Here is a 12519-nt window from a genome sequence, read left to right on the forward strand (position 1 = left end):
ATATTAGCTAATATCTTGCTGCCACCTGGTGGAAAGAAAAACAGTTTCATGAGTGAGCTTTTGTTCTATAAAGGTTGATCCATGTCTTTTGACTTTTTTGTTTTCATCTACTTTATTAACTGTTGTTGCAAAGTTAGGTTTAGCCCGTATATACAACACAGGGTTTTAAATTTACAAGTAGACCAAGAAAGCAGTCAAGGTGAGAGAATTTAAGGAATGACAGAACAATTGAAAGCAGTGACATATTAGTTTTTGCTATTTTTGGTCAGATTTGTATGAATAGCTCTACATGTGTATAAAAATGCAGAGAAAAGCCAAACTGAACAAAAACAAGATGTTGGCCCATACAAAACACAAAACAACAGTTGTAAGGAATTCAATTTCTTTCTGATTACCTAAATTCAATGATGTAAAATTTTATTTTCCATATTTGCCTAGTATACGTAAAATATTTGCCAGAACTCAGACTTTTATATAGGGGTGCACCAATGGCAGCTTCTGGTCAACTGATGAACTGGTGAACTAAAAACGTCCGATCTGCTGATTCCAATTCTTTTTTAGAAATAGCACTATTATGTTTTATAATGTCATAATGTTAATTACATGAAATAATAAATAAAAGGTTGCATGTTGCATAGAGTGTGAACTTACCGGTATGTGATTTAAACAACCAATATGCAACTTGTATGACTGCTGGGGGAAGGCCTGAGGTGCTCCCAGGCCAGGCGAGAGACATAGTCTCTCCAGCGTGTGCTGGATCGTCGCCTGGACCTAATCTATTCAATCTCCATTAAAGAGATATTCAGTAAGGAATTAGGATTTAGGAAACATTCTATGCAGTACAGAAAATGCACATTACACATTAAAAACATCCTATCAAATGAACCAGAGCTGGACATAAAAATTTCTAATGTTTTCTTCTCACTTTAGTGCTTCAACTAAATGAGCTAATCTTAATCTCATTCAAGAAAAAGTGGATTTGCACAGACAATTTTAAAAAGATGATTACATTTGTTTTGGGAAAATCTGACCTAATATGAAAACAGTTTGCTTTCTTAACCTGATAACTGGATGTGCCACTCTCAGCGGCAAATATTTCCATCAGGTAATAACAGGCACTCAGTCTTTGGAAGCTGAGCAGTATTTTGCCATCTTTTCTTTGTAGACCTGTTTAAGGTCATGCAACATTATCTCAACTTCTGTGACCAAAGCTCTCTTGGACTCACTTTGTTGGGCTGACCTCTCTGAGAAGGTCTTACGTGCTTTCATGTTTTCCATATTTTTAAGATTGTGGCTTTTGTGGTGGTTCACTCTGGTACCAATGCCTTGGAAATGGTTTTGTAAACATTTCTATACTAATACACTTTACTGATATACTGAGGAACAGTGCCTCACATCAGAGTGGAGGGTTTATTACAATTTCTTCTTAATTCAGAAATGGGAATAATCATTTTTGTGCATAGATTCAAATAGGTTTACTTGATTCCTTTTATAAATTAATGGTTGGAAAACTAATCTTTGTAAAACCATCAGGGCTGATATTAAATTACATTAAAAAGAAACTAAGCAATGCACATGACAAAAACAGCCACCTTTAATCAATCACTTTAATCGATATACTTTATCTATAAATTTGTACGCATTTAACACAGGGCTTATAATAAATGATTCATGCTGTGATTTTTTTTCTTTTTTCCACACTATGTATTGTAATTTTCTTAATATATAATCAGTAAAATTTACAAACAATCCTCAATTCCTGTCTGTTCCTTTTACTTTTAGTTATTAATGCCTAAATAACATGCATTGTCTCCATTATTTCTTTTATTCTAACTCACAGAAGCAGTTGCTGCAGGATGAGGGGCAGAACACATTGATGAAGAAGGTGCTGGACACCTACTTGCTCTTCTTTCAGATCAACCAGTCAACTGCCACCCTGAGACATGTCTTTGCTGCACTCAGGCTCTTTGTGCAAAAGGTCCAGCATACTTCATTCAAAGACGCACAATGTATTGTAAACACCTATTTTTTTTTCCTAATTTGATATTCGGTCTAATCCTTTTTCATTCTGCAGTTTCCCAGTGCATTCTTTCAGGGTAAGGCAGACCTGTGTGGTTGTCTATGCTATGAGATACTCAAGTGCTGTAACCATCGATCTAGCTTGACCCAGACGGAGGCAGCTGCCCTGCTCTATTTCTTTATGAGGCAAAACTTTGAGTTTACAAAAGGCAAATCAATTGTCCGCTCACATCTGCAGGTCAGTGACTTCTGGTTTACTTTAATGGAAAACAGTGTTGCTTTAGTTCCATGCTGAGCCGTTATCTGTTTATCCTCAGGTTATCAAAGCAGTGAGCCAGCTGATCGCAGATGCTGGAATTGGAGGCTCAAGGTTTCAACAGTCCTTGGCCATCATTAACAACTTTGCCAATGGAGATGTGCCACTCAAGGTAAAGCAAGTTAGGTTATTGAGAAAGATCAAAATGCTCTTCCTTCCTAATTCATAGTCTTGAATACATAATCCCTCTGTATAAGGGATTGCTGCAAAGTCAATGGCGCAATGCAAGCGACTGCTTACTGTTGCTAGGTGCTCATCTAGGAGGAGTGAATTCTGCAAGTCGATAACCTGATGCAATCTGCTACCTTTTCTTTGATTCCCTAAAATGTTTTACTGATCTTCAGTAATGTCTTCATTATTTATTTTAAATTCACTCTATAAAGCACCTTGAGATGACAAAGGTTTGAAAATGGTTCAATATAAATAAACTGCTTGGTTTACTATTGTTTCAGAACACGCAGTTCCCCGCTGAGGTGAAGGACTTGACCAAACGGATCAGGACCGTCCTGATGGCTACGGCCCAAATGAAGGAGCATGAGAAAGATCCAGAAATGTTGGTGGACCTGCAGTACAGTCTGGCTAACTCCTACGCCAGCACACCTGAGCTCAGACGCACCTGGCTGGAGAGCATGGCTAAAGTTCACGTCCGGAATGGGGATTTGTCTGAGGTCAGACATTTTATACCTCTTTGAGTGTTCTCACCTCAGTAACTTGTCAAGCACTTTTAAGATGGGGTTTCCAATCAGGATCAATTTTTATTTTCCCATCACATATCCAGATAAGTTAGAAATAGACATTTATCAATACAGATTTTTAATCCTATAACATATAAATGAGGTGCTATAACATACCAACCTAGTTTTTTTTTTGTCCCAGTATCACATGGTCTACCTAAGAATCATGACCGTGATCCACCTAACCTTAACAAACAGGAATTGAGACCATTTCTTGTTTCTAATGCAGCCCATAATGTATTGTGGTCATTCTAATTCTTCTGGAAACCACATGTTTTAAAGTCTAGATCTTGTTTCAATTTCAATTTTTGGTCTTGACATTTCTATTGTTTGGGGAAATGAAATAAAAAGAAACATGCTGAATTGACCAAAGTTATCTGAAGATATGAAGTATATTGTGAAACAACTTTGACTCACAACAAATGTAAAAAAAAAATGGAGAACATGGTTTAGAAACTAGTGGTGCAACACCCAATACTCTAAAAACTTCTCCAAATCTACATATTAAACAGCAGCTGACTGCAGACTCTACCCAAGTAAATAGCCTCCCTAATCAATTGAACAAAACTATAAAATACACAATTTTTTTTTAACAGTGAGCACTTATAGCATCGAAACAGAATTAAGCAAGTATTCGGAATTTCTAAGCTTAATTAAATGAATGGTCTACATGACATAAACATAACTAATACTTCGCGTGCCTTATTATTTTTGTAGCAGTTGGAGTCATTGCTGCCCTATTTGATAGTAAAGTTATTATTCTATGCAGCTTTTTCTCAAAAGCTACAGTACATAGCAGTAAATATTTTAACTCTAAGCTATACATTTCTGAACATAAAAACATCTTGATGCAAGTATCAAAAAACAGATCAATAATACATAAAAAAATTTGATATATGATAAATAACAATTTAATTAGTCTTGTTTTGTAGATAAAGAGACTTGGTGAGAAGGAGCAACACAATGGGCTTCACTCCATCCCAATTTTCAAACATTTCCATTACTACTTTTTAAGTACTGATAGTGGCATCTGCTCAGGAAAAGGTAGAATCACAGATGAGCAGTAGTAATATGCTAATTAAATTGTCATTTATTCATTTCAGTTTTTGTTATTTTGCCATTTGTTTAACTTCTTTTAAATATTTTACTGCATGACTCATGATAGGTATGATCACTTCCTATTTATATGGCTTTTAAGGCAAACTGCATTTAATGATGTGCGTTTGTTTTCTTCATAGGCTGCTATGTGCTACATCCACATCTCAGCCCTGATTGCAGAATCACTTAAAAGAAGAGGTTAGTTTAAACCTGGTGCTACTTAAACTGGACAAGCTTTCTTTTGCAGCATGGGTTATCTGTGTAATTGTGTGCCAAAAAAATCTGTGCATACCGAACATACATTTCTGTGCATCTCTGCTTACATGGTACGTTCATCTAACGTAATCATTGAAACTTTGAGGCATCATTCCTTTCTGAAATCACAGAGGAATATGTGTGCATTTGGATAGTGCAGATATATTGGGAGATAACTGAAAGAGAGTGAGGCTGAATTACTTTTCCACAAAGTTCTAAAGAGCTCTAGTTCTTAATAATCAGTCTTTCCTGGTTTCTTGTAAAAAAAAAAAAAAAAAGAGGCTGATTTCTTCATGTTTGCATGTACTTCCTTGTCATGTCTCCTCGTCGTTTCCATGCATTCACATATAGAGCATGCATGTTATATTTTTACAAATGCCTGCCACCTATTTGCAAGCACCTTACTAACTCGGCCTGTTGCTTCCATTGCTTAGCTGCTTACGCTCATGTCCTAAAGCATAAAAGATGAAAGCAAGTGGATTCAAATTTTAGTAAACCTGCTGCTCCTCCTCCCCTCATACCAAACAGGCTACTGGAGAGCTGACAAAGCCGGGATTTCCAGTGTGTCCGCTGAGGAGAGCCCTCTCTTTAACTGTAGCTCCTTACTAACTTCCTCCCGAGATCAAGACAGTGAGTGTGTGCGCCTGGGGTCCTGTCGGGTGGAGGGGCGGAAAGTTGTAACATTTCGTTCTAAGGTTTTGATATTGGGAGAAGAGGAGTTTTTTATTATTTTATTATTACCATTATTTTTTTTTTTTAACATCCTCTCTGCAGTAGAGCGTACAGTATCCTTTCTCTCAGATCATCATTCTAGCTTTGATTGCAGGTGGCTTGTTGGAGGAAAAAAAAGATTTTTCACCGCCTGCCTAGTATTGTTGACACCAGTTTTGCTTAATAATCTATGTCACAAAAAATGCTCTTAACCACAGTCACATTGAATTATTCAATTGTGCACGTGTTTAATATTGTCTGTTTAAGAATAACAAACTTCAACTTATTCTATTATAATTTTATGTGATAGTAAAACAGAAAACATAATAGTTTACACAAATAATAGTTTTGTGCAAAGAAATATCTGAAAAGTGTGGAGCGCATATTACTTTAGTCCCTCTGCATTTCTTTGCAGTTACAGCCGACAGTTGTTTGGGGTCTATCTCTACCAACTTGTACCTGTAAAGTGTGACAGTTTTGCCATTTTCTATTTTGTAAGCTAGATCCCGACGATCAGTTTATATAAAGAGAATAATGTATTTCTTTCTATTTCATTGTTATGGTATTATTTTGTGCTGTACTATCACAGAAGATCATGATATACATACAAGTATGACATACATGATGACATACAAGTTTTTTAACAAGAAACAATGTTTAAATGTCGAAGGGCTTTGAATGCTTTTACAAATCACTACATGTTTCACTATTTATACTGTGGGAAGCTCATGAATAAGATCTGTAAATTTATAAAGAAGTTGTTAGCCCTAATGTTAGTTTTACCTGTTTGACAATCTAGCATCCTTCTCCATGGGCTGGGCGGCATTTATGTGCATTAGCCCCAATGTTAAAGAGGAAGGTGCCATGAAGGAAGACACTGGCACACAGGATACCCCGTACACTGAGGTGAGTGTTCTCATTTTGCAATAAAATCATACACTGGACAAAATTAGCATTTCATAATAATTTATGTTCCTTTTAGGACACTTTAGTGGAGCAGCTGGAGCTTTGTGTGGACTATCTGTGGAAATCTGAGCGATACGAGCTTATTGCAGATATAAACAAACCAGTGATTGCCGTCTTTGAGAAGAGGAGAGACTTTAAGGTCATATATTTGTGATTTTCAATTTGACACTATTGTATTGACTGATCTGGATTGTTTAAAAATTCTGTCTTAATCTGACTGAATGGGCTGAAGATACCTGGACTGTATCATTTTCAGAACTAATTTGGAAAGTGGAAGTTTGATTAATTGACATCTGTTGCGGATTGCTGCTATATAAATAAACTTAATTCAGGTGAACAATTTCTTACTATGTTTGTGTTATTCTGCGTCTACAGAGGCTTTCAGAGCTGTACTATGACATCCATCGCTCCTATCTGAAGGTGACAGAAGTGGTTAACTCAGAAAAACGCCTCTTTGGACGCTATTACCGTGTGGCGTTTTATGGACAAGTAAGTAGCTATTAAAATTCAACAATGGAACAAACCTGCTTAACATTTTAAAATACACATCATTAATAGGTATAGTCGAGGATTTTGGCGAATTTTTGAAAAAAAAATGCACATGCCCAACCTCTGTGCCCACTCTAGAGAGAGAACGCCTATTAAACGTGTGCAAGAGCATGCACAAGCCCATTTCTCCTAGTGCATTCAGTTTAAGAGTTGCTGTTTGCATCACTCATACAAGCTTACTTTCCAAAAGACGATTTGCAATTTTTCCACTTGTCAGACCCATTACTGTTAGGTGAAAATGGGGACAAGCACATAGGACAACCTTACGTTAAAATATCACCAGAATGATTGACAGTTAGGAGGACAAATTATTTTGATGATCCACCTGTAAAAAGAACATCCTATATCTTTAAATGTTTCCAAGGTATGTTTACAGTGGGAATCCAACCTCCGAACTGATAATGTGCCTGTACAGCTATGGTTGTTGTCATCTAGGTAAAAGAAAAAAAAAAAAGTATTAATTTCAGCTGCCTTGGGATCAGTGGGATTTCAAATTCTACTCTCTAGTCTGTTTAGACATAACTGGAAAGTAAAATTATTATTATTTTTAAATATATATATCTTCCATCAGTATCTTTAATTTCTCTGTTTGCTCCTTTCTTCTCTGTTTATCAAATTCTAAATCAAGATTGCGGTAAGTTTTGGGTGCCCTTTAATCTTCATTTTCCTCTGTGCTAACCATTCTTACCTCTCTTGTCCGTTTACCAATAATAACATCTGATACTCTTACCCTTTGAAAGGTTGTGTGGCGTTTGTTGTGGTTCTCATTACTCCCTATAATGCCTGATGATAATATTATTTTTTCCCCTAAATATTAAGAAAGATTGACATAAGACACACAGTTTAAACAGGAAGATCAAACATAATATACCTAACCTTTGACAGTTTTCCCATTATTGCTTTAAAAATTTCATGCAAACCTTAACAAAGATCATGCTTTTGTTGCAGAGTAAAGTCCTTTATTGCATTGACAATGTGCATTATCACCTGTTTATTTGCAGCTCCAGTGACTCAAAATATCTGTTGCTGGATCATTGAAATCTAAATTAAGATAGCAAGAAGGTTGGGTTACATTTGATCAGTTGTTGATCAGTTTTCTATTTATGTGTGTGGCTGTAGGGCTTCTTTGAGGAGGAGGAGAGCAAAGAGTTTATCTATAAAGAGCCGAAGCTGACAGGTTTGTCAGAGATCTCCCAGAGATTACTAAAACTCTACTCTGACAAGTTTGGAGCTGATAATGTGAAGATGATCCAGGACTCCAATAAGGTAATGATGAAACTGAACTATTTAAAGAAGAACTTGTCTGCTTGGTATTATTACATGTAGATGTAATCTAAAAAAAATAATGGAACAGCCTATGCAAGCATTTGCAACCTTGGTAAAAAATTTTAAAATGCCTTCATATAAATATATATTTTGTTAACATAATCTCCCGGTATTTTTTTATTTATTTATTTATTTATAAATAAAATTAAATAAAAAAGAATCTCCCACTATTTTTAAAAAAAATGCAATCTTTAAATTGAGCTCTTCATTCAATGAATTAAAAGCTCTTTTAGCAAATCCCCAGTGTCACAATTTTCCTAAAAAAATTAATATTGACTAAATATACCAGAATTTTAATTTGATAACTCAAGCCTAAAATGATTTGCTTCAGTATAGATCCGATGTGACACAGACTCATTTACTCAGAAATTAAAATAAAAAAGAAGAGGCTGTTGGAAAAGAAATTTCTATCAGAAAATACTCCTTATTTTCTTGTTTTTTTTTTCTTATCTGTAGTCGCAGTGAGAGAATCACAGAGATTATTGTGAGACAATGTTAGCAAACAGTAGCTTGGATCTTGCAGGCTACCACAGGGTGTGCCTTAGTCAGCTGAGACTATTATTGACCTTCTTGGCAAGAAACAGTCTGGGTTTGGTTTAAAACAAATGATGAATGTGTTTTTTTTTTTTAAAAAGAGGCTAATTTCTATCTTGAAAATATGTTGGAGGATCTGTGATGCTGTGAACTGGGGACTCAGAATAACCTCAAATATTAGTCAGAAATTATTTGTTTAGGGCATTAATTAAGTAATTGCAGTAAGGTTTTCCCCTTTTAAATAAATCAATTCACTTCATAGTAAAATGATGCAATTCAAAAAATAACTGCCTAAATAAATGTTCTAATATTTTTTACATCTTTTATAAATTTGCCAGTAAGTGGAAGAGGAGCTGAATTAATGCTAAAATCTTTTTTTTTCTTCCTACATATTATTTAATACAGGTAAATCCTAAAGACCTGGACCCCAAGTACGCCTACATTCAGGTGACATACGTAGTGCCGTACTTTGACGAGAAAGAGCAGCAGGACAAAAGAACGGATTTTGAGAGACATCACAACATCAACCGCTTTGTGTTTGAGACGCCCTTCACTCTGTCAGGAAAGAAACACGGTGACGTGGAGGAGCAATGCAAAAGACGCACCATACTGACCAGTAAGTATTTGTTCATCTCTTTATTTTTTAACATTTTCCTTTTGAAAGAAGTAATCACAATCTAGGTTCTCAGTTTTACCTTCTGTTTGCCATCTTTGAGTAATTGTGCTCTTAAACTATAACAACTAAAATGTTGGCCTTGGCTAAAACCTATTGGCTCCAAGCCTTGAAGCTCCACTGGTTGGTTTAAAGATTTGTGGTTTGAAATCTGACAGCGCTGACAGGATACATTAAAATTTGCTCACATTTTGAAAAAAAAACAAAAGAACAATACATGTTTGCAGAATAAGGCTAGTTTTTGTATGACCCTTTTCCCTCTTTGCAGCAAGCTCCAGCTTTCCTTATTTAAAAAAGCGAATCCAGGTAGTGGAGCAACAAAGCACAGAGATGAATCCAATTGAAGTCGCCATTGATGAGATGTCACGTAAAGTCTCTGAGCTCAACCAGCTCTGCAACATGGAAGAGGTAGACATGATCCGATTGCAGCTAAAACTACAGGGCAGCGTTAGTGTAAAGGTGAGTACTCCTTTAAAAATACTAAATAGTCAAGGGTAAATTTCTGTTTTTATAGCTTCTGATTGTTTCTTTGCAGGTGAATGCAGGACCTATGGCTTATGCCAGAGCATTTTTGGAAGAGAAAAATGCAAAGAAATATCCTGACAACCAAGTCAAACTCCTGAAGGAGATATTCAGGTAGGATTTTCCATTCTCTCTTATTATTACAAGTTGTTTATTTAAATTAGGGGTCTTTGACCTAAATTTATAACACTTAAATGCCTACATAAGTAAAGCATATTGTTATGATTAAACATACCATTCATATGGATCAAAATACTGATGAGCAAAATCTTGGAGCAGGATTATCGGTGATGAAAACAAATGTAGGGGTTGATTTGAAATTAAAAGATGCCTTAACGGCTGAAATTCCTCAGCATGTCATTTAGCTCAGCAAAGCCTGGTAACAAGCACCTCATTTGATTCAAGTGGGTTAAAAAAATGAATGCACCTAAAAGTTGCTGCATAGTAGCTCTGAAGAACTGGACTTGGGTACCTCTGCTATAATGTTAGGTATAAATCCCATAACAAGGTATGTGATCAAATTAGCTAGAATTGTAGCCATTGTTAGAGCAAGGGCTGAAACAGTTTATCAGATTAATCATGATTAATCGATTATTGAAATAATCGTCAACTTATTTAGTAATCGATTAATTGTTAACTGGATTGTAGAGATTCTAAAACATGAATTTAGTTGATAGAGCAACCCACATAGAGCGGTAATTATATCAAAAAAAAAACAACAAAAAAACAACAACAATAATTTGCATTTGAGATTTAAAAAAAAGTAATTTGTCTGTCAACATGCTCTATCCAGAACTCCTCAAGTGGTTTCACCTGGTTAAATTTAGCAAAAAAATCTTCTTTAAGGAACCTTTGGCTATCCGATTATTAATCGATTAATGGGGAAAAAAATAATCTGATTAATCAATTTGCAAAAATAATCGTTAGTTGCAGCCCTAATTAAAGCTATTTCACATCATCAGTAGCTAACATTCTAACATTCCAACAAATTATCTACTTCTTTAATTGTCCTATGCAGGCAGTTTGCAGAAGCCTGTGGACAGGCTTTGGATGTGAATGAGCGTCTCATCAAGGAGGATCAGCTGGAGTACCAGGAGGAGATGAGGGCTCACTACCGGGACATGATCGCTGAGCTTTCTGGCATCATGAATGAACAGGTCTCACATCACAATGAGACATAACTGCTGACTTTATTACCATTTTGTGCCAATTTTAAATGCCTTCTGCTTATTTGCATTGTGTTTATTCGCATTGCATCTGCACTGTATCTTTTTATTTGCATTATTTTATCCAATATTCTGCATTGGATTCCATGTATTGTTTAAACTGTACCTTTTTATGTGTTTTTTTATCTTTTGTAGCTTTACAAAATTTTGGTTTTTTTAAAGTGCCTCCTTTCCATCTACTCTTCCTAAAACTTCTTCGCCATCTCGAAATTCATGCAACCCATCCAGCCTCGTTGTTGCATGCTTTGTAAACTAGCTATCAATCCATCAGAGTCTTAATACACTTATTTTCCTGTTCCAACTCAGACTTTTTGTCTTTGCTCTTGCCCAGATTCCTCACACAAGACAACCAGGAACAGAGCGACACAGCACCTACTGAAAAGCCTGTAGAAACAGAAATTCCTTGTGCGAGTTTGAGCCTCAGCGTTGCTCATTTGATTGTGTTTGATTGTAACTTTGTTTTGCTGCTGCATGGAGCAGCACTTTAGTGGAACTGTGACCGGCGTTTCTTAGAGAAAAGAAAGGAGAACAAGTGTGTAGACCGTGGTTGTGGTAGTCTGTTTGTCATTGTTAAGTTTAGACTTTCTTGAAAAGAGGCTAGGCTCCTGAACTGTTAGCTACTGTTTGTATTGATTTGGTACAGATGCCCCAACCCTGCCAGTTTTTTCATTATGAACTGAGAAATATACAGAAGATTTGTTCAAAGACACATGCACCTTCTCTCCAAAACCCCCTTACCCTCTGGAGTACAGTGACCTTACTGAGGTGAAGGCGCATTTCTGGTGCATTTCTTATGCACATATTTTCAGTTTTTGGTTACCTATGGAATCCCAATGTGTTTCAAACTCTCTAAGAAGACTAATGTGAAAAATAAAAAAGGGATTTGATTAGAGGTCACAATAATGTGAGGTATTAAATGGACCTCCAGTTACTATCTGAATGTAGAGCAGCTCCACATTGCTACTTTTTATCTTTTAAACATCCTGAACAGATATCATTGTGCCAATTTTCAAACAAAAGCCAGAAAACAAAAAAATACGTTTTGTAACATTTTTATAATTGAGATGACATTGTTAGCTATTATTTCATGTTTGAAATTGTAAATAAGAAGTATTACTATTTAAAAATGTTTGAAATGTCTCATTTTATAAAATATACATTATATTAATATTTGTTTAGCTGAATTTAAAACAAACAAAAAAAAAAACAACTAAAGTTTTATGTATGAGATTTGAATAAAAATTTGTTAATGTTAAATGACTGTTTGATTCATTTTTCTTTGCATTCCTTTATCTGCTTTCTGGATGTTACCACAGAAGGATTCCTGTGGTTGCATTAAAGTTCCAGTTCATTTCATCTTTACACAGTCCTTATACCTCATAATCTAGATTATTTCTTGTCATCTTAAATGAGATTAAGGTTTTTAAATCAAATCTGTGCCTTATATCAAATAACGTACCACATGTAGCAGTCTATTCCAATAGGTACTGTATTAGGAGGTTTTGTATTATCTTTAGGAAACCTTTTATGTCTACTTTGGGTCTGTGTCTAACAAAGATGGATTGGTATAGCTTGTTTGCACTAGTTCTA

General features: G+C 35.5%; 1 protein-coding gene across 1 annotated transcript in view; it reads left to right on the top strand.

Annotated features, from left to right (window-relative positions):
• The window catches only part of dock10 (dedicator of cytokinesis 10), a 90453-nt gene extending 78330 nt beyond the window's left edge, over nucleotides 1–12123 (top strand). The window contains exons 42-56 of the mRNA XM_015377268.1: nucleotides 1841–1978; nucleotides 2075–2257; nucleotides 2337–2447; nucleotides 2788–3003; nucleotides 4308–4365; nucleotides 4951–5052; nucleotides 5933–6039; nucleotides 6116–6238; nucleotides 6475–6588; nucleotides 7768–7914; nucleotides 8914–9124; nucleotides 9450–9640; nucleotides 9717–9817; nucleotides 10722–10860; nucleotides 11261–12123. Of these exons, the coding sequence (XP_015232754.1) occupies nucleotides 1841–1978; nucleotides 2075–2257; nucleotides 2337–2447; nucleotides 2788–3003; nucleotides 4308–4365; nucleotides 4951–5052; nucleotides 5933–6039; nucleotides 6116–6238; nucleotides 6475–6588; nucleotides 7768–7914; nucleotides 8914–9124; nucleotides 9450–9640; nucleotides 9717–9817; nucleotides 10722–10860; nucleotides 11261–11308 (1989 nt within the window). The 3' untranslated portion in view covers nucleotides 11309–12123. The remainder of the gene's footprint in view (nucleotides 1–1840; nucleotides 1979–2074; nucleotides 2258–2336; nucleotides 2448–2787; nucleotides 3004–4307; nucleotides 4366–4950; nucleotides 5053–5932; nucleotides 6040–6115; nucleotides 6239–6474; nucleotides 6589–7767; nucleotides 7915–8913; nucleotides 9125–9449; nucleotides 9641–9716; nucleotides 9818–10721; nucleotides 10861–11260) is intronic.
• Nucleotides 12124–12519: the final 396 nt, after the last annotated feature.

This window comes from Cyprinodon variegatus, unplaced genomic scaffold (genome assembly GCF_000732505.1).
Source record: "Cyprinodon variegatus isolate N-32 unplaced genomic scaffold, C_variegatus-1.0 Scaffold150, whole genome shotgun sequence".
Classification (NCBI taxonomy): Eukaryota; Metazoa; Chordata; class Actinopteri; order Cyprinodontiformes; family Cyprinodontidae; genus Cyprinodon; species Cyprinodon variegatus.